The 25,546-nt window shown below is 39.3% G+C and overlaps 1 protein-coding gene across 1 annotated transcript in view; it reads left to right on the top strand.

Moving 5' to 3' along the window:
• The first annotated feature begins 17,890 nt into the window (after positions 1-17,890).
• PRKG1 (protein kinase cGMP-dependent 1) overlaps positions 17,891-25,546 on the top strand; it is an 892,904-nt gene continuing 885,248 nt past the window's right edge. The window contains exon 1 of the mRNA XM_084633959.1: positions 17,891-18,379. Coding sequence (XP_084490085.1) covers positions 18,114-18,379 — 266 coding nt within the window. The 5' untranslated portion in view covers positions 17,891-18,113. The remainder of the gene's footprint in view (positions 18,380-25,546) is intronic.

The raw sequence follows: 25,546 nt of genomic DNA, 5'->3' as shown, positions 1-25,546 counted from the left end.
AAGTATAGTGACTGGAAACAAATTTGCCACTATAAAAACTGTAAAGAAAGCTGTATTAGTCAATAATATTTTGCCTCCTGGAAGTAGTAAAAAAGTAAAATTATTAGCTAAGTTAAGATTCCAGAAACTTTGTGGATATTTTTGTGACTACTTGATATAACATACTGAGCTAAGTGTTACCACTTAATAAAAAGAAAGCCTTTGTTTTTGTTTTGTAAATTAAAGTGGCTCAATACAAAAGACATTAGTGGAAAATAAATATGGAAATTCAAAACTAGATTTTAAGGTAGTTATTTCTTTAAAATTTACACAGACCTGCAAGCCCATTTTTTGGGCGTCATGTCAAGTTGTTTTTGATACAGCCTCTGCTGAACATTCCTTATTTGGCAAATGAGTTTGTGGTTATTTTCCATCAGTTCTGTCACCTGCCTAATTTTAAAGAGCTATATTTGATACTTAAAGTGAGAGTTGCCTATTCCTTGGTACATTTTGGGTCAGTATATTTAGTACTGTGTTCAAATGCAGTGGATTAACTGATCTCAGTTAGGAAAAGATGGATTATACCTTTAAGTAGACTTCCACAAATACTGTTGCTAAAAATGCAGTGTGCTTTCAAAACTGATCAAATATAAACACTGACTGGTGTTCACAGTCTATTTCAGCCATGCCTGGTGTCATTTTCCCAAGATAATCTTCAGTTGTCATACTAAGTATGTTGGTTTTATTTTGGCTCTTGAACTTAATTATAAGGAGTAGAAGGCCTTTCGGATTTGTCACAGATGAGATGGTGAGCCTTTTAGAGAAACATTTCATTCTCCAAATAGAGCTTCTCTAGCTTAATGTATTTGTGGTTAGCCAGGTGGTGGTTAACAGCTGTGTGATGTTGCTGGAAATTGTAATCTAACACATACATTATTCAGCATAACAAAACATAAGGAGGAAGGTATATGTAAAATCGATATTATTTTGCACAAAGCAGTTTAAGCAAGAAAACCCCCAGTTATGGCTTAAATCCCTCCTTTAGGATGTATCTATGTCAGCATTGACCCCCTATTGAGATCTGCTTCCCACAATGGGAGCTGCTGGGTGCTCAGAACTTTTTGAAAATCAGACCACTTATTTAGGTGCCGTGGTGTTGAATTTTCAAAAGTTCCCAAATGACTTGGGAGCAGAAGTTCTACCAAAAGTTAAATGGAATTGTGTTCCAAAGTCACTTTGGCTCTTTGGAAAATCCCCCCACCAAATAACTGTTCAGGAGAACTAATTTTAGGATCTGATGTTTGTGCTCAGGTTAGTTCTGAGTAACAACAAAAAAAGGGTTTTCTGTTCTTTTCTATTATGGGTCCATTTGATGGTCACTAGACTCCATGATGATGGCCATGATTCCCTTAGGCTTTTGGTTAACATACTCAGCATCACTCTTTCCTGAGAATTATAGTTTTGGCAATGTAGAAGGATATCACTTCTGAGCTGTCTGCTAGCTCTTCCCTTTAGAAGGGATGGCCTTTTAAGAAATTGTGTGTTCAACTTTGTCTGTGCCAGCCTCCCCGAAAAGAACCTTAAACCTTCTACATCATGGAGAAGTGTTTTCTTCAGTCATTATCTACAAGATGAGATAATTGAAAGTGATGCTACAATATAGAAAATATAGAAGGATCAACAGGTAATATTTTGGTCATCAGCACCCAGAAACAAGAAATAATAAATGAATTTATCTAGGCAATGGATATAATTTTTTGTTTGAGTTATGAGGTTTTGTCTGAGGAATCTAAGGATCTAAGAATTTGACATTAGTCTGTTTATAATCCATATCAATAAAAGGAATTAATGAATGAATCCTTCTATGGTAATTGTTGGGAAATGAAAGCAAACCTTAAGAGACCTATTAATACATCCTGTACATCATGCTGCACAGCGGTTTTGTGAATGCCATTGACATTTCGTACCAAAGAAATATGTAACATATTACATTGAGTTGTTAATCCCTGATACATGAGAGCTGTTAACCCTAACTACAATTTTAAATTAATCTATTAACCCTGTTACTTTTTCTGTAAGAACTGCATGTTTTGTTGGCCATAATTTCTTATGGAACCACCTTTTAAATGACTATGAAGTCAGACATGGGATATGTAGTCTTTTTGAACAGTCTCATTAGATTTGGAGATGTTATCTCCTTTGTGAAATGGTTAACATAGAAGCAAAATCTTAAAAGCAAACTTTCACCACCTCCTGCACCGAATGAATCTATGGAAAACAGCAAAAAGTGCCCATCTGATAGATACATAGTTAGGTCAAGGGGAAAGAAAACGGTTTTATCAGTTTGTCATTTCGCATTAGGCTATTGGAATATTTGCCTTATGAAGAATTTAAGCTTTGTTAGTCTTTCTCATTCAGCTTAGTGTCAAGATTCTAATACCTCATCCTTTAATGATTGAGATCCATAGTTACTAATGTTTTGGATCAAATATTTATGTGCAGTAAGCTTATTTCATGGTTAAAATGCCATTAGCAGTCTATATTGTAAGACTGACAACAGAACTCTGAAATGTGGTGTTTTCCTTCCCTGTCAGAATTCTGATAACATCTCCAATTTTCTTGGCTTGTTTAAGTCCTTTTCCAGCAAGGTGCTTAAGCTCAAGCCTAACTTTAAACATGTGAGAAGTCTTACCACTGAAGTGTTCAAAGTTAGATATGTTGTTAAATACCTGTTGAATCTTGGTCTTTTACCCAAAGATCTTGCAGAAGAAAATGAAAAAATAACAGAGGACGGTTGAAATTAAATTTGCCCCAATTTTCCTGTGAGTGGTTTACAGTACAATTTATAATGAATATTTGCCATTGGTGAAAATTTTGTGTTCCAGTATAGACATTTTAAGAAGAGTATAACAGCTAGAATATTTTAATATGACCTGACTTCCACCCATTGTCAACTAGACAGTAGTAAGGGTAGAAATAGAAACCCTTTGTCCGATGGTAACTAATTTTTGTTTTCTATTTAAAATGGGGAGAAGAAACCTTGAAGTTCTTTTTGACTTTTGAAACCTACGTGTTTTAAAACGTCTTTCAACATACTTTAAATTTTTCAAAGATGGGGATGATTTTGTAGTCCAGAATAGTAACCTCAAAGTTGTGGCTGATGCAGTTCATAATTTCTGAAGAAAATATTCTCTAAGCTTGCTCTACATGCCCATTTGAACAGTCTTTATTCACTGCTGCATCATCTAGCTTCAGATCAAGCAGTCTGATTGTATTTTCTCCCTTGATTCTACATAAGTTCTAAAGCTATCTCAATTCCATGAGCTCTGATTGCAAATATACGGTGTCAGCAAAGAGTATACTAAATATTATTTGATATAAACTGACTCTTGCTTTACTAGAGAACTGTCAATGGCTCCACCAGCAAGCACTGTAATAAAACCCACTTTTCTATATGCATTGCTGGAATACTTCCTGCAGAGACTTTGTAATTGCTTATCTAATGTCTTTCATTCCTTGATTATTGTTATAGTTTGATCTAAGCTACTGGTTCAGCCTTTGAGACAACTGTGAGCTATTTCAGAGGTATCCATCCCGCATACAGAGGGTGAAATTTTCAAAGTGGCTTAGGAGCACAAGTTTTATTGAAAGTCAGTGAGATCTGGTGCTGTACTAGGTTACTGGTCAGGCCAGAGAACTGAACTCAGTAATAAAAAGTTGTCACCTAAATTATTTTTATTGCAGAAGTAGAGTCAAGGGATGAAGTGGCCTGAATGAGGAGCATTCCAAAATAAATTAAGAGGCAGATTTTGTAGCACACTATTTCATGGTGGATTTAATCACCATTGTGACAACTTTTACTTTCTGAAGAGAGGATCTCTTCATGTTTGAGGCTTTAGAGCTAGAAAAAGTTATGCTGGAGGTCATAGCCCTGGAAGATGATCATATTATTAAGTTGTTATAATTACTTGAATTTAAATGTATTGATGTCCACTCCAATTCTGTCTCAGACTTGTGATGGCAATGCCATTTTAATTTTATGTTAAAGCAAGGATAAACTAAACATATAGGACCAAGTATGAGTCATACTCAATTTAAAAATAACTAAATAATAATAAAAAATAAAACAGCCCAAACTAGAACAAGCATAATGCAAAGAAATGCAATCATAGCAGCAACTCTATTTACCTGAGAGAGGGAGACTGAAACCTGGGACAACTGTTTCTTTTCAGCCAATTACTACATCTTAGCTGTTCATGGATAGGTGATCAGAATTTTATTCTAGTTTGTGGTCACATAAATAAATAAAGTCTGTATTGCAATGCACAAGCATATGGGGCAGAGGTAAATTTTATGAATGGAACCTTTTATTATAATTTCTTGACTTTAACTGCACAACTAGGCAACCTCGGTGTCCCTTTAACATAATTTTAATGGAATTTTCTAGGGTTTTCCCCCTAATAGAGAAGAGGAATAGAATCATTTTTTGTGCACATCATGGAATACCTCACATAATCCACAGAAATGAGCCCTTCTTTTGCACAAGTTAATAGCTGCACAATTTACAAGTTGTGATGCTTTCTCAGGGTGCTCAGGACTCAATTACCTTGTCTCCCAGCTAAAGAAGTGCTTGTGCTTAGCTGGGTATCAGCTCCTTGACACCTCCAATCAGTTAGGTACCCAAACAGTGTCTTCAATGCAATGCTAGCCCTCACCATCCTTGGCAGGTTAATAGGTGTACTCCAATCCCTGAGCCCCTTTGAAGTATTCTCCTGTGTTATCCAGCCACTGTCACTGGCTACTCACAGAAATACCACATTTGCTACCCACCAAGGGACTGTGTACACACTAGTTTCTGTGATTCAACTGAGGGTCAGCTCCTATGTAACATCACAGCACTGAGATATAGTAAAAATAATCACAAGTTTACTATCAGAGGCTCAGATCTGAGGGTGAGTGAGGGTAATGGAAACAAATGATTATATATAGATCAAAATTATAACATGCTTCCTAGAGTCTAAACTTTAACTTGCTAAACCCTTGTCTAAAGTAGTTTCTCACCTAAAGCAATCTCAGTGTCTCCAACCAACTTCAGTGGGATCCCTCTTTAATGAATGCAAAAAGCACTGTCCTTTTTGCTTCCTCAGTGAAGGACAAAAAGGTGTCCTTTTGTCTTCTCTTATCTCCCCGAAGTCCATTATATGTACCCGGGATCAGATGCATCACTGTCCACCGAGTCTATCCTACAGTGTGCTGACTTCGTACGGAAATTGGGCTTCTGCTGTGTTGGCTTACACTGCTTGATTTACATGAAAACTGAGGCAGACAGGTGAATATACATCCTGTGTCTAACAGAAAACAGTTTGTCAACCCTGTTTTGATTCAGTCTTTAAAACTTATTTATCTCTGTGTGTACACACAACGTCTTAATATTGTCCGTACATACATTTCATGACACTAATGACCAGTGTGATCCTGGCTTTCATTTAAGATCTCACATGACAGTCTTCATAGATCAATACTATGAAAGCAATGTGCTATGTGTAGTGAGTTTGTCAGGTCTGATAGGAGTTGCTGTTATATAATAGTGAACCCTTTGCTAGCTGGTGTAAATGGTCCTCTGTGTCATACTAGTGAATTAAGAAAGAGCTCCTCTGGAACACCTTGGAAGCACCTCTTTGGAGCACTACACGCCTCCAGTGTACTCTGGCATTGTGTAAGCCACACAAATTTAAACTTTTTGTCTAGGGCAATTTTAGTGGTAGAGCTTTTAAAACAAAATTGAAATATATTTTTGGCAATATGGAAATTATTCTCACTTCATTTCAAAACTACTCAACTATGTTTGCTCAAACTGAATTTACTTGCAGGCAGGTATCATATATGGAAAGTTTCAGGCAATACATTAAGTTTCAGAAATATACGAGTTGACCAGAAATGGGGCTTAAAATAGACTTATGCAACCTTAATTATAATGGGCCTTGATTAATGCTTTGCTGTGTAATAAAAAAAGTTGCAACATTCAAGGAAGATTTTGGTCAGATACTCTGCAAAATACATACACATTGTAGTTTGATTTACAAAAGCTTCTTATGCCTTTCCAAGATGACCAGTTTTCTGTTCACATATTTACAAACTAACCTGTGGGGGAAAGGAAGTCTAGTTAACTAGTTTTGAACTATATATTGAAAAGGTTATAAACTATATTTCCATAATATAATGTGAAATATATTATACATTCAGTCCTGATTCTGGTAAGAATGATAGTAATTAGGATAGGCATGCCACAAAATTAATTCGTTCTAACTCCAGTCTCATTGTAAATGATCTTGAATACTATAAAATAATGGGGAAGCAATGTGAAACTAAAAAAAAATGAAACTAAGAGAGATCATATTATTAAAACTGCCCACTAAATACTATGCAATGTCTTCTTTCTATTATGATATTCCAACTAGTAACTTCATAGTCAAACAATAGCTAAATTACATGTTGTTTTGTACTTAGTATCACAGGCACAAACAGTTTTCAGTACTGATTAATCGCTGTTTGGGTTTTATTATGACATCTGCTTTATTCCACATGCAGATGCTAATACATGAAACATTCTCACACTCTGTAAGCCCATGACATTAATAAAGAATGCGCTTATCAATAAAATGCCAGTAGCAGACATTATAAAGAAGACACACTTCTGCATTTTTGGTCATGTCATACAATTTTGAATGTAATTTATTAGAATTGAACCTATTCCCAAGATGTACATTACCACATCAACCAAATAAAGCTAAAACCTAAAATAAGAAATTGTGTAATTGAAATAGAGAAATTAACTGTTCTAATGAAAGAATGAACTCTGTTTCTGAGATTCTCCCAAGAAGGAAAAAAGTATATTTGAAAAATGTAGATTAAATCTAAATCTGGATGGCTTCGGCAACTAGTGATGAGATACATCACTAGAGTAATTTACCTCTAGTTCACCAGTTTGAATATAGCCCAGGTAAACACTGACCGCAAGTCATTGCCATGTGATGACTGCTCATTGGCCTGTATAAAGTGAGTTGGTGACTTCGGTCAAGTTCCCCTTGATCAGTTGTCTGTTTGTCAACAATCACTTCCACAACTGGCAATCACTGAAAGCCAAGGAATGAATAATCATAAAGACAGGAGCCCACCCAAAAGGGGGTAGAGGAACTTTAAGGAAGCAATTTGAGGCCATGCTGTGCCTGTACAGAGGATAAAATAGTTCAGTTTCCACTGCTAAGTGTCAACCCTGCAGCCTTGAACACTGTATTTACTTCACACACAAACACAAAGGAATATAGCTTTATAATTTCAGCTAAAGTAAATATAAAAATGGGGAAGCTCTTTCTTGCTGTTCGGCCTCTTCTTTACTGCTAATTGACCATATGTCATTTGGATAAAAGAATAATTTAGCTTCACATTAAAAAAAATAAGGCTACAGTTTTGTCACTCTTGAATTATGTCTTAATGATATATGTGGACAGACTCAAAGCACTTACTGAGTCCACCTAGCTCCAAACTTTTCTTAAAAATCATAGGTCAAATCTGTGGCCTTAATTCTTTTATTCAGCCTCATAATTTGTGCATGAGGATTTCAAAGAAAAATAGTAGGGACCTGACACCTTTTGATCTGTTATACACTAAAGGTTTACTGGCATAGTTTCTAATGGGATAATTACAGCCATAGTCTGAGTAATGTCTACATGCTTTTCTTTTGTAAAGTGATCTCTTATTATTAGAGGGAGTTGTGAATGAAAAACGGAGGCGCTGGCTCTTCCTGGTTCAATAACTGGCATGTTCTGTGTGTCTGTTTTCTATAATGCTGAGTAACAGTGATTCAGTTTAGGACCAGGAGTATGCTTTGGAAATGCTAGCCCAGCCCAATAGTTACTTTCAGGAAATTAAATTTGCCCCTTTTATAAATAACATACATTCTTCTTCTACAAGTAGTGTCCTATTGGTGCGCCACTTCAGTTGCACATACACTCCATGTGCTTTTGATCAGAGATTTTCAGTAACAGTGCCCATTCTGCCCAAATATGCACTCTCTAGTCCTCCTCGTGCCCCTTACTGAGGATATATAGAGCTGCAGGGGTGAACTACCCTTAGTTCCTTCTCAAATGCTCTTCGGCCTGAAAGCCGAACATCTAATTTGCCCACTTTACAGTAGTTTGTAGCTTTAGTTTACTTGAGTTTACATAGTTAATTATTTTATTATTTGATAATTCTTTTACTTGGGGCTTTTCTTTCACTCCTTCCCCGCATCCCAGCTCTCCCCTTGTTGAGCAAGCCTTGAGACCAGCCTCCAATCCAGGCTTCAATAATCCTGCTGTGCAACAACCTTTAAAACCCACTTAGCCCCCCCCCCCCACCAACTTCTATGTTCCTGTCACAAGGCCTTCGTGGTATAAGAATGGCAGTACCAATAACACGTCCACAAATACAAGCTCTAAATCTCCCCCCAGAGAAGAGATTTCTTCAAAGAAATCTGTCACCACACAAAAGGACCATTTTCAGAAACTTCAGGTTGCAAAGTGAGTACTATTGAGGCTCCATGTGGTTCCAGTATAGGAAATTTGTTGAAGACTTCAACTTCTCCAGGAACCACGGTACCAAGCATGCGTCTGTATTGAAACTTCTCCTGGTATTGACCAGACATAGCCATTCCAGCAGAGATCATATTTAGAAAAGTTCTACACCATCAGACTTCCCTGTACTAACCCTGGTACCCAAACTGCTGCCCCAGGCTCTTATACTAGTGCACCAGAAGATGACAGCTTCTACAATACCATCTTCGTCCAGCAAAAATGCATCACCAAAGCATTCAACATCCTCAGTACCAATGCTATCTTGACAGGCACTGATGTCCTCAGGTACAAACATCGGTCATCTGTGAATCCTATCAAGTTTCAGCTCACCTATGTCCAGTACTGTGGGAGTTCAGATAATCCAGAGATCTATTTGTTTCTGAGTCGTCAGAGTCCCCATGGCTAGCTGGTACCTAATGTTAGTTGATAATGAGATCTTCTGGGTCACTGAGACTGTTTTTCCCTGATAAACACTCTGGGGGACAACAGTCCCTATTTTAATTATCGGTTCTACCTTTGGAGTATGTTGAGAAGGATTCCTCTGATTTTCAGATTTCTGTCCAGGGATCTCCTATCTACCATACAGGGCACTACTCTCCTCTGACCTATACTGAAAGAGAAACTCTGAGGAGAAATATGATCTCAAGTCCCACCTCACTGATATGACCAACAGTGGATGCCTCCTTCCCTATCCTCTGGGCCCTCTTGGTGGCCTTATTTGAATCTGTTGGCTCTATATCACCAACAGTTCAAGAGCTCTAGTTTCTCCTGTGGGGAACGTATAGGGAGACATTTCTCTGTTCCAATTCTCCCTCATCAACAGCCTGAACATATGAAGGGGACTTTTGAGGAGCAAATAGTCAAGCATCTTGGTTGCAATTATTATGAAATTTCTCTATGGAGATTCAGAAGAACTTCCTTTTGATGTATTTAAGCTCTTCTGAGTCCACAGATAAATCTCTTGTGCAGGGCAAGGGGAAGGGTTTCTATTCAGACTATGTTCTTGTTCCAAAAAAGAATGGGGGATGGAGACTGATACTAAATCTTAGACTTCTAAATGCATTTGTAAAATCACAGCAGTTCAGGATGGTTAATCGTTAGACTCAGATTGGTTCATGGCCTTTGACTTTCTGGAGATGCATTTTCATGTTGTAATTTATCCCTGTCTCACAAGAGGTTTCTTTTGTTTTACATTCCGTCAGGATCACTTCCAGAATTCAGTGCTTTCTTCTATCCTAAGGGTGATCTCAAAGATCATAGTACCAGTAGCCACTCTCCTAATAGTCTTCCCCTGTGTTGATGATTGGAAGTTCTTCCTCCAGTTCAGACAACCATGTGCCTGTTCCAAAGGTTAGGTCTTCAGCTCAACATCAAAAAGTCAACTTTGTCCGCAGAACACCTGAAGTGGAACGTCCATGTGAAAACTACTTGAAGGTTATTCACTTTTGTGCAGTAGCTGGAATTTTGTGAGATATGTCCCCCTAAGGGTGCTCCACTACCTTCACCCCTGTCCCCTTCTTTTCTGCTTCAGAGTCCTCCATCTTGGGGCTTTGCCATGGAGAAGAAACTGAGAATGGTTTGCCTGTGCAGCTTTATATATTTTTGGTACAGTCGCAAGGAGGACTAGAACATGTGCATGTGCAAGGCAATATGTGTCTTGAACTCCAGTTACTACTGCACAAGATGAATAACCTCTCCCTGTCACTGTGATTGTTCCTCTGTAACTTGGACTTAGTGATTCAAACCATGAAACATGCTTATTCAAAACATCACCTCTGGAGAATCTAGTGTGGATTGGCAATTTCCTAGTAATACTATTCTTAAAGTCTGATGCAAGATCCTTTTTTGCAGATATAGTGGATCATTATAATTAAGGCCCTATTTTAATTGTGGGATGATTATCAAATAGTTGTGGCTGAGTTGCAGACAAGACATGGAAAATCATAGAAAAGTAATTAGTGGACCTTTATTAATTGAAGTAATTTGGAAAAGCCAGAGAAGACTTATTTGTTTTTTTTTTAATTGCTGAAACAATATAAACACTCAAGTATTATGTTATGCTTGCTAATTTTTTGATAACCAGACATTTTGCTGCAACTATATTAGTCATTAATGTGTGGGGCTGACAGCGGGAGCCCCGTCATGCCTGGGGTTGACAGCCTGAGCCCCAGCCACTCAGATAAATGGAATTCACCTGTAATAATGGGGGGGAAAGGTGTGTGTTGCAAACCTCAAAATGTATTCAGAATTGTGGGCTGTGCAAAGTAAGTTAATTAAAATCAAAATTGCAGTGGAAGCCTAATATTGCAGGATCTGCAATTTCCCCAATATCACAAATTAAGTAGGGCCTTATTTATAATTGCTTTGGGTATTACAAATTGGTCTCAAAATTATAGAAACTTAAAATAAAAATGCAATTGTAGAGCACTGACACTGATGCCATTACAAAGTCAGCATTTGTCAAAAGCTGCAACTTAGAGGTGTCTGAGATACTACAGGGTTTTTTGCTATACTTACCATGGGAAATAAATATAACTTAGCAGTAATTATTAGCAAAGGTAGAATGTTTATTGGCAACCATTTTTGTTAAAAAGTGAATAAAACACTGTTTGTATACTTTAGCAATGGAACTCTTTGCTATCGCCATCAATATAATGGCTTCTATGACATTACCAAAATCTTTAATGAGAGGTTAGATGAGACCCTTGGAATTTTATCATGTATTCTGTTGATTATGTGTCACAGTGGAGGCTAGAAGAGCTTTTCTTTAAGGCTTTTCTGTAGCAAGGACAGGGAATTATCTATCTGTATGGAACTCTTCTGGGTTTACGGGTGTGTTGGTAGCATGATGAACATGATCTGCCTGAAACCTAGAATAGGCACAAATGGTTCTTCCTGTGATAATGTTTTTGTTTATTGGCAAGTAAATGAATCACATTAGAAGTAGCTTGATGATCACTATGGCATTATGTAAGCAGGAGGTAAAGAATACCCAGTTTGTCCGGGCTATTTGTCGGACTTTGAGCTCTCCTAAATCCAAGTGGTGCTTGGTGGCCTCAAGAGACTTGCGTTCTTTCCAACAGTTGAAGGCTAATGGGGAGGTTCTGATCCTGCAGCTTGTGGAAGTATGTAAAGTCTCTCTGGAAAGGCAGAAACTCATTTATATATAAAGGTGTAAAAGTGTGTTCCAAACTTAATAACAAGAGAGAATGTATTTTGTTCTCTCTTCTTGAGGGAGGTTATTGACAAGCGATTGAAGCTACCTAGCCACAGCCCTCTGGATCAGGCTAGCTTTTATGACCTCTTTTAATGTGGAATGATAAAGTCTGCATTGCATAGAAGCAGCTCCAATCAATTTGGTAGATCATATTCTCCTAGCAATGTACAAAGGATATATGTCCTTGCTGATGATGATAGTTCTGCAAGTGACTTTTGACACAGTCGATCAATGGAATGGCTAGCTAGGTTGAACTTTCTCTTTAATGGAACTGAGGTCTCAAAAGCTGGTGATGGGCACTTGATGTCATTGCTCAAACATTTCCCATTTGGGGTTCTGCAGGATTTTATCTTGCCCCTCCCAAAAGCGTATAAGCCTACATGTCACTGAAAGTGGCTGAATATACATAATGTTTTGGTCCCTTTAACTGTTGCTACATTGTAGGCTGTCTTCTGTCTTTGTGATTATCTGGCAGATGCTTTTATGCTTAGATGAGATACGGTTGCTTTAAGCTGAACCTGGATAGATGGTGGCATTGTTCATGGTTGGGGGAAATGTAGATATTCTGTGAACTGGAGGATAACTTGTGCATGCACATTACTCCAGGAGTGAGACTGACATATGTCAGATAGGCCTGCAGTTTAGTGGTCCTCATAAATTGCTATCTCAGCACTGAAGACCATATTAAATTCCACTCTTATTTGGGCTTCTCCTGAAATTGACTTTGAAGCTGTAGCAGTTGCAAAATTGTCACCAATCACCTTCTATGATTTATAGTAGCTGTCAGTGAGCTAACAAACTTGGTGTGTGTGTGTGCGTGTGTGTGTGTGTGTAAATAAATAAATAACTGTAACCCTTAATGTAGGTCCCAAGTAGTCCAATGACTGTGTTTTCCTCTGTTCCTCAGCTGACCTTTGTTATTTTGGAGGTATTAATTAATAGTCCAGCAGGCACTTTAGATGCACAAATAATTCTGTATTGAAGTGGAGACTATGGGGTCTCATGTGGAGGTGCTGAAAGACCAGGGATTACAAGAAGGTGGTGTTTCAGCTTCTATCTGGACACATTGTTCTCCTGGGCTCCTAGTGAAGTGCTGCATAGATGTGGGAAAGAGCTGGCTCAGCACTGTGAGCAGGGGTTAAAGCAACTGGCTCCTCACCATACTTAAATAGACCTTGTAGTGGAGAATGGTGAAGGAGGAATAAGGTAGAGGTAAAAGCCTGCAGCTCAGTGACTTTGGTTCACGCCACTGGTTCCTAGCAGCCTCCACACAATATATGGTTTGCTGTGACCTCTGACTTTCCCCTTCTAAGGGTTGTGAGCCTTAATCTGAAAACTCCTATTGTAGTTAATTCCATTGGTTTATATAGAAATGTGCAGATATTAATCATTAAACTGCACATACCTTGTTAAAAGAAAGTATGACCTATCAATTGTTTTTATAATACTTTAAATTCAAAGTACTAATGAAGTTTAAATTACAAGAGGCCAATCGTGATCCATACACAGAACATCTTTTGTTGCTGGTCTCTTTTAAAATGCCAAATTGCATTAGGTGCTTTACTAAACAGACAAAAGATAAGACTTGGTCTGTCCCCAAAAGATTACAATATAATTGTAGATGTGTTTTGTGGACACAAGGAGCATAATTAACAGTAGGAGAGAGAGGGGGTAAGCAAGACCAAGGATTACAGTAATGTAGTCACACTTTACTCAATTTAAGCATACATTTGTCTTTAAGCATACATTCATGGTTCAATGTAGTCCGTGGATGTCCCACACACAATGGAGTTGCAGGATGATTCCGTACTTACATGGGTCTCTACTCATGTGAGAAGTTTCATTTACTTCGCTGGGAGCACTCATGTAAATAAGGGTTTCTAGGATCAGGAAACCTTCCTTCCTTTCTTGACTTCATGCTTTACATAATTTAAATGAGAACAACAGGCCACTCCATATCTATTTTCAATTTCCAGTCTGAGTGGAGTGTAATACATTTTAAATTAAGAAAGCTGGGTCAATTTTGGCACAGGGGTTAATATGACCTAATAAGATTGGAATTATACACACACTATCCAGCCTCAAAAATAAAATTTAAAGTGAGCATGCATTATTTAGCAGACTGTACAGCACCAGTCTCTGTGGAGCTTCAGAGGCAATTTATAATGATATATTATACTGTGAGCGCCCCAAAATAACAATGGGCTTGATCCTGTTCCCACTGAAGACATTGGCAAAACTCCCATTCACTACAGTGGGAGTAGAATGGAATCAAATAATTGATGGACAAATGAGTTCTCTAGCAGGTGCATGCTGTAAATTAATATTAGTATAATATAGATTTTTGGACACAGTAATATTGTGTTCCTAAGCTTAGCTCATAATTCCTTTGAATGGCAATGCTGAACAGAAACTTTGAACTTCAATGTTCTGGAAATCTTGGAAAAATTATATTGTTGGCTCTTTTTTTGAGAAGACTGTTTCTTCTCAAACCAGAGATTCAAATTGGAAACCCCAAACTACCAGATGTTCTTCTTTTACAAATAGTATGGGAAAGCTGCATGTAGTTAGCTTGGTAAATTTTAGACTTAACCACTAGCAATTTGTCTACAATAATATTTTTCCCTAATCTTGAAATTAACACCACTGTGTTAAACCTCGTAATACGACTATAGAAAACTGTGATCTAGGGATTGGAGAACCTGTTTTGCCAAATGTAAATTGCTTGTGTACATCTGTTGGTCTTGCCTCTTATTTTGTAAGATCTTCAGGGCAGGAACTGCTTCTCTGTATGTGAAGTGTCTAGAACAATGGGAGATTGGGACCTTCAGGTGCCACTGCAATATTAGTAACAGATTTTTGAAAAGAACTAAACAAAGTTAAGACACTTGATTTGATTTTGGCAAAACCTGCATATCTTTTTCTTTTGTGTTTCTGTTTTATTTTCCTGGAAGTCCTACAAGCTGGAGAAGAATCAAACAAGAATCTGAGTAGCACAGATTTCCATTTAAAAATAAGTTTTTATCATTTTTTCCTCAAAAACCAAGAGTTTAAGGCGGAAAATGTTTAATAAAAATCCAGAAGTGGGAAAATAAGGCTTCTTGAAATTTTATTGAATTTTATTGAATTCTCCATTTCTATATACCTGATCCAAAATTCCATGTAAGTACTACAGGACTGGACTGCCTTTAAAGCATTTAAATATTTTTTTCTTAATTTTAGGCTTTTCAACAAGTGTATGGATAGCAATCATATCACTTGTGATCTGTGGGTGTCTTTCCATCATTCCCGAAAGTGTTCTGGTACTGACCCTGGAAGCAGTCATCAGGACCATGTAGCATAAAACGAACTGGTAAATGAGCTATTTGAGATCAGAGCACAGCTGAACTTTGTATCTGACTTGTTTTTTCAGTCTTGAATAATGTGATTTATTTGTAAAAAGCGTGTTGCCTTTGTTCTACAAGTCATTTTTGCACACAAGATGGCGCTGTTTTCCTTTTAATGAGAAGTGTGCAACAAAACGAAGTTTCAGCAATCTGTCACTGATTTACGGTGTTATTCACATTTCTGATTCACACGTGTTGAAATAAGACTCTTTGAAGAACTCCCTTATTAAACATATTTCCTCTATATGAATGCTTTTAAAATAAATAATGGTGGCGGGTTCACAAATTCTGTAGCTGAGGATTTTTCAAACTATTTAAATACTTTTATTTCAATTAGAGAGACTTCATTGGGGCAAGAAAGCAGAAATAATTTCCCAAGAGAATTAAAAAAAATCACTTAGAATAGTTAAATGGAGGTGGCCAACTTGACTTTCTTTTTTAAATTGATATAGCTTATTTTTTAAAGTGTTCTTTCAAGAAAAGGAAATGCTTTCCCTCTCACCCCCCTTCCTTCTGTGTTCACATTTAGAAGGACTTTTTGTGGGGACCTGAGAGCATGACACCAGACATGCTTAGCCCCACTCTTTCTCCTTTCTTTTCACGCACACAAATGCCTAAATGCAGTCTTTTGACTTTGAGTTTCATCCTTGCTGTTATTGTTACTAGGAAAGGACCTTCCAGCTTGAAGTACCCTTCAGGAAACTGTGAACCTAACAATGCTCATACTGCTGTCAAATGCACAAAGGTAAGAAACTAAAAAGAGAGAAATATATTTTTCTTTTTATCTCTTTAAGCCATGGGGGCATTGAGTCTGAGGGGCTTACTGTAACACAATTTTCAGACAGAAATGTGATAGTAAAGTTGAATGGTGTCCTTTTTTTTTTTAAAGCTTCCATAAAAATCATGTGTAGTAGTCTATTCCTAATAAGTACCATAAGGGTGATATCCTGGCCCAGTTTATGTCAAGGGCAAAAATCTCATTTGACTTCAGTGGGGCCTGATATGAGGCATCACTGTTTGGTATCATATGAAATGTTCCATTGACCTCACCTATTGTACCTGTAATAGATCAGATTCTGATCTCATTTACACTAGTGGAAATCCTAAGAAATCCCACTGATATCAGTATAGTTGCTTAGCACTGGAACTAGATAATATGAGAACCAATCTGGCCTAGGTTATATGAAGGAGTAATAAGAAGAATAAGTATGAATTTAGAATGCATTTCCATGTGCTGTGAATCACCGAGGCCCACATCCTGAAAACTGCACCATGTAGAGGCCTATTAACTTGCATGACACTTTTTATTTTGCTTATCAGTCAACTTGCTACAAATTTTAGATTTTATTGGATGAAAATTCTAACTTTCAGAGGCAGTGAAAGCTCTTTCTACCACCATTTGGTGAGTATGAATGATTTTTTAATGTTATAAAGAGGCATTGTTACAACAAGAGTAACAAGCAAGTACTTGGAAGTGTACTCTGGTGTTAGAGCCTTATAGTTTATAAGTGAGAGAGTGAATTGTTGAACATTTAGTACTATAATAAAGAAATACTGAAAATGCACTTCAGATGGGATGCAAAAATTAATTTGATAAGAGGCTATGCTAATAGTAAACTGTAATATCAGCAGAGGTATTTTTTAGAATAAAAGTTGCTAAAATTTATTTAGTGTCATGGGTGCATAAGTTGCTTGGTTTTAAAATTACATTCCTTCCATATAATTACTGGGGTTATGATAATGTAAAACTAAGCTGCTTTAAGCAACCAGCGATTGGAATTTTTATGGTGTTTTCTGAAGATGGGAAAAGCAGTTCTGATGCCCCATTTGTCCTCTTTTCCAGGAGATAACTAGTATCTACTATCAAACAAATACTTTTTTTTAAAGTACAGTGAAAATGGTGCCCTATCAGTGCTCCTCATATAAATTGGTAGAGTATGAGTAGAAGGTCATCAGATTTAAAACAGAGAAATAATTCTGCACACTGAGCTTCTAGGTACCTAAAGACTCAAACGACTGACAAAACAACTATGCCCATAGATTTTTAGGTGTCCTTTGCCATCAACAGCTACTTACTCTTTGTTACCTTTCAGTTCATGAACATAAAACAGTACAGTCGTGGCCTCACTTAACGATTTAGTAAAAATATTGAAGCTTTTTTGTGGGAAAAGTCCTGATTCTTGTGTCGAAATCTAATTACAAGTGATTATACACTCTTCTTATACAACAAACTGGACCACAAAAGCCTTGTCATACAACCCAGATGAGCAGTGGCAAGAGATGGGAGGGTGGGGGGTGGAGAAAGAGAGAGAGAGAGAGAGAATGGATTCATGTAGTTATTAGCTGAAGACGCTTTAATATTTATGAAGTGTTCTTTTTTTTTTAATCCAAAGTCTTAGGATCCAGTTACAGGGAGCTGCGTCACCCTCTAGATCACATGGTAATTGTTGCTATTTCAAGGATCAAGTCTTGCAGAGTGGCACAAAGCCCCCCACCCACTTCTTTTGTACCACTTAATGTCGGACAGTGATTATTGTATGATGGAGGGAGAGCTGCTGTTCTGATCAAACGCAGTTTAGGAGCTCAGTGTACTGTGCATGCTTCCCCCTTTACCCCCCCCCCCCCGAGTGAATTTGGCGGATATCAAGGGAGGAAGGACAGCTCTAATTGGTTTCTCAATGAAAGATAATCACCTATTCCCAGCAGAGCGTTCGGATTAGCACTCAGCATCTCCTCTCCACTGATTTCAGATTTCTCTGCCTCCGTTTACAGCCCATTCAGCAGTAAGTGGATCGAAGAAAGCTGTTCACCATCCATTAGTGGCAGCAGATCTCCCTGCTCACTTATTTAGAAGCTTCATTCACTCAGCGCTCGCCTTCCCTGCTGCTGCAGGCTAACAAAGTTAGCAAAGGTTGGAAAATGAGCGAGCTGGAAGGGGACTTTGCCAAGATTTTGCAGCTGAAGGAAGAGAGAATTAAAGAGTTGGAGAAGCGGTTGTCAGAGAAGGAAGAGGAGATCCAGGAACTGAAAAGAAAACTGCACAAATGCCAGTCAGTGCTGCCAGTGCCTACCACCCATATCGGACCCCGCACTACCCGGGCACAGGGCATCTCCGCGGAACCCCAGACCTACAGGTCTTTCCACGACCTCAGGCAGGCCTTTAGGAAATTCACCAAATCGGAAAGGTAGGACCAGCCGCTGGGGACATGGGCAGACCCCCTCTGCCCCAGGTCGCCGCCAGCATCGCGTTAGGTTTCGGGAGGGGTGGGCACAGATCCTGTCTCCTCGGGGCTCCGCGCTCCTCCGGTTTAGGAGACCAGGTGGCAGACGGTAGCGAGCCGAATGAGAGGAGTTGTCTCTGCCCGTCTCGGGCTGCTGTCGGGCCGGGGACGGGTCAGAGCCCCGAGCGAGGCGCGGGCTGAATCCCCCCCTGCGGGGCAGCCGGAGCGGGGAAGCCTCACAAAGTTTCTTTGGGCTCTTGTATAAATCGTGGCTGACTCCAACCCTCCCCGGCTCCCAGGCTCGGGCGAGCCGCCTTCCCTGGCGCCCCCCGCCTCCCGGGCCGCCCCCCAGCCTCCCGGCAGCGGTCAGGACGTCCCGGGACGGGCAGGGTCACAGCTCGCTCCCCATCAGCGTGTGCTCCCTGGCTGTTGTTGAGCGTGCCTGAGCGCTCTGCGCATGCTCCCTAACCACCCTTGGCCCCGCCGGACGGACACCACAACTTGCTCCCTCAACCCAATGGCGGGCGGGGGGGGGAGCGCGGGGGTGTCTGATGTGCACTGGGGCGGGCGGGCGCGCGGTTCAGGACTGGAGACCGTGACAGCGGAAAGCGGAGGGGGAGAGAGCGGCTGAGAGGCAAAACCCGGCTCCCGGCCCCCTCCTGCCTGGCGGCTGCTGCTGCGAGACTCCCGGACACCGGAGAAGCCCCATCGATCGGCTCCAGCCTGAAAGCCCCTGTGGGCAGCCGCGGGAGGAAGCCCAGAGCGCATTAGGGGCTTTTAGGCGCGGGAAGTGCAGAGCACGCAGTGCACACTGCAGGATATTGGATATCCCATTAACCCGAGCGTCCCCCGCCCGCTCTGTCCCGGGGGGTGCGGGGCTGGGCGGGGAGCAGCGGTGCAGTCACGCTGCCGGGAACCCGGGGTGGGGGAGGTTCAAGCAATAGGCGCGTGACAAGTTGCTTGGCGGTGGCGCCTCGCCTGCACCAGGGGTCACCCCCCCAGAGCCCGCCCGGGGGCCCCCCTGCTTTGGGCCCGGGGGGGGGGGCTGCTGGCGAAGTGGGGGCCTGCCCTGCCGTGGCGATGGAAGCGGAGGGAGAGGGCAGCGGTCGCTGCTCCGGGGCCCGGCCAAGCTGGCAGAAATGTCCGCTCCTCTTCTCCGTCCGGGGCTGGAAACTTTGAGCCTTCCCCGCCTACAGCCACAGGGGCAGAAGAGACATTATCCTCCCCCCCTCCCCCAGCTGCCCTAGAGACTCTGTTCCCCGTCCCCTACTAATCTCCTGTGCGGGAGCCGCGCTCCCCGCCTTCCCGAGAGAAGCGCTGGGTTCAGAGCGCGGCCCGCGGGGCGGCGAGGGGGTGGCCTGGGAACAGTGGAGAATTGTTAGTGCGAGGGCAGCACAGTTCCCCAGTGGGCCTGTGTGAGAAACGTCTGTGAGCCTGTGTTACAGACACAGACCATTTGAAAGAGCCAGAAGGGTGTGATTAAAAGTTGGCTTCGTCACAGCGTCAACTGCTGCCTCTGTGTGTGTGTGTGTTTGATGTGATTCCCTTGACTATTTCCCAGCTGGTTTGGGTGACTTACTCCCCTCCTTTCTAGCAGACCCAGACTTCGACCTGTCTGCCTCTTTAAGAAACTCAGTTCCCCAAAGATTGATTTGGGTGTAAGCCTGATTCCCCCCACCCCCCCATTCAATGGTTCCTTTGCTACATTTCGCCAAGCTTTTTAATTGCTACTTGAGGACTGGGTTTATTTTAAAATTCCTCTCAGTCTGACAGTCCTGCTTTTCAGGCTGGAGGGGTTTCCACCAGAGCTTGAAAGAGGGCACTGTGGGTCTACAATTAAAATTCATTTGGGCTTGCAATATGGCATTCCAAGTGATAATTGTCAAGTGTGTGACATTCCCCCTGGAAAAGCCTTTAAAAAGAGATTTGGTATGGAAGTGGCAGCCACCAGCCCCCTCCTGCTGTGTCCAAAGTCGAGAAAAGCTCCTAGTGGAGGGATCCTCTAGCTGCAGACAGATTATTCATTCTATTAGATGTGTCAAAGCACATATTTTTCTTGCAATATACTTTGCAAGTATGTCCCCACTTCCTCCTCTTTCTGGTTTACACTAGGACAGCGGGTAAACTTTTCCACTCAGTATTTGGGCTCATGCTTTAAAATGGAAACCATAAAGTTTATTTTCAGCAGGCTGACTCACTATAGTGTAAAGAGTTATGACAGGTATAATATATGGATATAGCAATGGTTGAAATTGGGGGTGGTGGGTGCACCAGAACATTTAAAGGAGCAGTATATGGTTAATAGCAATATCAAACAATGCCTTTTTTCTTTGTCAGAAAAATATGGCTGATTGGCTCATTCAGACCCAATATTTTATTCAGAAATAAGGGTGTGCCCTTCAAATTTCTGACATTCCACTTTAAACGCTTTACTTTTTAAATGTTGGTCTTGTTCTGGGTTCCCTTGCTAAAAGTTGAAGTAATCTTGATAGGTTTATTGGGGCTGAAAGAGACAGTTTTATAGAATGACTGACCCTACAATAACATAGCCTCAAGCACTGTGCCAGTGACAGCTGTTAAAGTTATAAAGTCTTTAAGGTCTTCTTTTTAATTGCAGGACCACTTTGAGATTTCTCATCAACTGCAGAATAAACGTACTATGAATATTTTGTTCCTGTTTAGAACCTGAAAATGACACAATAAAAACTATGTATGTGAATATGATTGTTACTGAAATTGTGTTCAAAATATTTGAATTTCAATATCTATTTTTCTATTATTGTGTTCAATTTGAACACAATAATAGAAAAATAGATATTGAAATATTTATTGCTACAAAATTAAAACAAACCTCTCTAACCACAAACTATAATCACTACTCAAATGCCTTATGATACATTATCCAGATTTACTTGCATTAGTGGAGTGTATATATTAAGACCTCCATAAATAATCTTCACAAAATGCATATGTCATCAGTGAAAACAGGGAGAAAAAGAGATCTGGGCTCTTAGCATATTTCAAGCAAATAATTACATTATTGAGAAAATATAAAAATCCTACTGATTGAATAAGGCCTGTGGACATTTCAAAATTCATAGTATCCATCAAACAGATGACTGAAATGTACAGCATTATCTGAATCTATACTATGAATTGCCCCCAACCTGATATTCAGTGGATGAGACAGCTGTCAATTAAAAAAATTAAAAATAAAAAGCTAAGATCGGCATTGGAAATGAACCCTTTTCTTCAAATTAAAACAAACTCATCTTCACTCTTTCACAAGTGTTGTTTCTGAAACTAAATATGTTTTCTTCAACAGCCAGGCATCTGCAATATGTGAGCTGCAAAAACCGGAAGACCTGCATTTTTAAAAATTTGGCCAAATTATCCATAAAGAAATCAGCTTGGATCATAGGCTATTTTGGTTGTCACTTCAGAAAACTGCTCTGCATTGGACAAATTGTTATAAAATATAACTTAACATGGCCAAAACCAAGCTCCCGATCTTTCTCCCTACATCCCTCTCCTCCCCTGTGCTTGTAATGGTGAACAACACCATTGTCCCTGTGGCTCAGAACCTGTCATCTTTTGGCCTTCTCCTTTGACTCATGCATCCAGACCATATTGAAATCTTGTCACTTCTTCCTGTGCAATATTCCAAGATTCAGCTTCTGCTGTCTCCCCATGTTGTCAAAACTCTTGTCCAATTGTGATCATCTCATGCCTTAACTATTGTAACCTTCTCCTCTCTGGTCTTGTAATACATATAGAAAACTACAACCTGATAACAGCCAGAGAGGTGACAAGCTGTGACCACTACTAGGGACTGGCTAGGGATCAAACATTCTATTATATTTGTTGCTTTGTCTCCCCATCCTGCCCGATTTTTGTTCCATCCATCTTTTACTTTTTTGTCTTTTAGCCTCTGAGCTCTTTGGGACAGGGACTGTCATTTGTTGTGTTTACACAGTGCCAAGCACAATTGGGCCCAATCTGATTGAGGCCTTTAGGCAGTACTGCAGTGGGAACTTTTCTCTCTTCCACCAGCAAAATGCCAGTTAATGAGTTAATACTTGCATATCCTTAACAATTTTTGTTTCTCCTCTGAAAATTCTCTCCAGTTTGTCGACATCTTTCTGCCACTGAGGTGCTCAAAAAGGGATACATAGTTCTAGGTTCATTCCTCCAGGCCATAGCGGAGAGATGATTTTCTTGTTCAATGATGCCTCTGTATGTACATTCCAAAAATCTCAATGACTTTTTATATTGTTGCATCATACTCCAAGTTCACATCCTCTGTCACCCCTTTCAGCATTTCTACTTTCCAAATATCTCCCTCACATTAATTATCTGTGTTTTCAGACTGTTTTTATCACATGTATTTGTTTATATTTTTCCAGAGTGAATCTCATTTTGGTCTTGTTCCTGAGAGATGCTTCTGTCTTCTGTAGGAGTTGCAGGTGCTCAGTATTTCACAGGATCAGACACCTATTTCTTGAACATATTTCTAACTTTGTAATATATTCTGCAGAATTTTTCCATTGTTAATAATTGTATGAGTCCTATGCCCTTATTATGCCCTTACTGCTGGTTGCAACATTTTTCAATTTAGTGTCTGAGAGTTTGTTTAAGGCTTTGAGTTCTTGTCCCATATAATTAATTAAGTTAAACAAAACTTGGCCCAGTAATGATCCTTGCAGCATTCACTAACCAACCTCCTTCTCCTCCATTACTGCCAAACTAATGTATTGAAAATTAGTGTATCATTCCTAACTATTTTTGCTTCATGGGTTTTCAGGGGGCATGGGTTATATCAAATCCAATCTTTCAAATATACAATGTATCAAAATGTTAAAATGATTTGCTGAAGTCCAGGTATATTGCAAGGCTCCAACTACTGTGTTTTGTTTGTCCATTAAGCCTAAACCCTGCAGTTGACTGAAAATGAGATCTTATTTGTGTGGAATTATGCTTATAAACACATGGTACTTAGTAATTATGTTCCTACATGTTTAATAATTGCATGGAATTTTGTTCCAGTATTTTACTAGGGTTAAAAGTTTGAGTTTCTAGATAGTAAATGCCAGGTAGATGTGGTATCATTTTTCTCTAGGTATCTCGATGATTCTCTGACTTTTCACCTAAAATTGCTAATAGATCAGTATCTTCATTAACTAATCACCTTGGGACTCCAGGATATGATAATATATATATATATATGTGGGTGTTTATCTCATATAGGATTTCCATTGTATATTTAATTTTTCCAAATATTCCTCTGTCTGCTTTTTAGCAATAACTACTGACCAACTACTCTTATTGTAGTTCTTTAGAGCTGAAATTGATTTGGAGAGTACAGGATGAGGCTCATTTCTAAATCTGGAGACAACTTCCATATAATAGAAGCCAATAAGATATTTAGACTAGTTGATTAATCCTAGTTAACGCACGGGATTAACTCAAAAAAATTAATCATGATTAAAAAAATTAATTGCAATTAATCGCAGTTTTAACTGCATTGTTAAACAATAGAATACCAATTGAAATTTATTAAATATTTTGGATGTTTTTCTACATTTTCATGTATATTGTATTCCGTGTTGTAATTAAAATCAAAGTGTATATTATTTTTATTACAAATATTTGCATTGTAAAAATGATAAAAGAAATAATATTTTTCAATTCACCTCATACAAGTACTGCAGTGCAATCTCTTTGTTGTGAAAGTGCAATTTACAAATGTAGATTTTTTTTTTGTTACTTAACTGCACACCAAAACAAAACGATGTAAAACTTCAGAGCCTACAAGTCCGCTCAGTCCTACTTCTTTACATTTACAGGAGATAATGCTGCCGTCTTCTTATTTACAATGTCACCAGAATGTGAGAACAGGCATTTGCATGGCACTTTTGTAGCTGGCATATGCTAAACGTTCATATGCCCCTTTATGCTTCGGCCACCATTCCAGAGGACATGCTTCCATGCTGATGATGCTCGTTAAAAACATAATGTGTTAATTAAATTTGTGATTGAATTGTATGTCCCCTGCTCTGTTTTAGCCACATTCTGCCATATATTTCATGTTATAGTATTCTTGGATGATGACCCAGCACATGTTCATTTTAAAAACACTTTTACTGCAGATTTCACAAAAGGCAAAGAAGGTACCAATGTGCGATTTCTAAAGATAGCTACAGCACTTGACCGAAAGTCTAAGAACTTGAAGTGCTTTCCAGAATCTGAGAGGGACGAGGTGTGGAGAATGCTTTCAGAAGTCTTAAAAGAGCAACACTCTGATGTGGAAACAAAAGAGCCCAAACTACCAAAAAAGAAAATCAACCTTCTGCTGGTGGCATCTGACTCAGATACTGAAAGTGAACATGCATCGGTCCGCACAGTTTTGGATTGTTAGTGAGCAGAATCCATCATAAGCATGGACGCATGTCCTCTGGTATGGTGGTTGAAACATGAAGGGAAATATGAATCTTTAGCGCATATGGCATGTAAATATCTTGCAACGCCGGCTGCAACAGTGTCATGCAAATGCCTATTCTCATTTTCAGGTGACATTGTGAACAAGAAGCAGGCATCATTATTGTCTGAAAATGTAAACAAACTTGTTTGTCTGAACAAGAAATAGGACTGAGTGGACTTGTAGGCTCTAAAGTTTTACATTGTTTTATTTCTGAATGCAGGTTTTTTTGTACATAATTCTACATTTGTAAATTCCACTCTCATGATAAACGGATTGGACTACAGTACTTGTATTAGGTGAATTGAAAAATACTATTTCTTTTGTTTTTCTACAGTGCAAATACTTGTAATCAAAAATAAATATAAAATGAGCACTGTACACTTTGTATTCTGTGTTGTAACTGAAATAAATATATTTGAAAATGTAGAAAACATCCAAAAATATTCAAATAAATGGTATTCTATTATTAACAGTGCGATTAACCCCAATTAATTTTTTTAATTGCTTGACAACCCTAATTTAGACCAATATTGACATCAGTCTATCCTTAAGTTTTGAATTGTTCTTAATTTAACCCAGTAGGGCCTGATCCACAGATGTCAATGGGAGCCTTCCTTTAGATGCCAGTGGGCTTTATATCCCTTTGCTTG

Source organism: Lepidochelys olivacea (genome assembly GCF_965140295.1).
Source record: "Lepidochelys olivacea isolate rLepOli2 genome assembly, chromosome: 7".
In the NCBI taxonomy this organism is placed as follows: Eukaryota; Metazoa; Chordata; order Testudines; family Cheloniidae; genus Lepidochelys; species Lepidochelys olivacea.
Note: the sequence above shows the minus strand (reverse complement) of the source record. Positions and strands in the feature narration are given on the sequence as shown.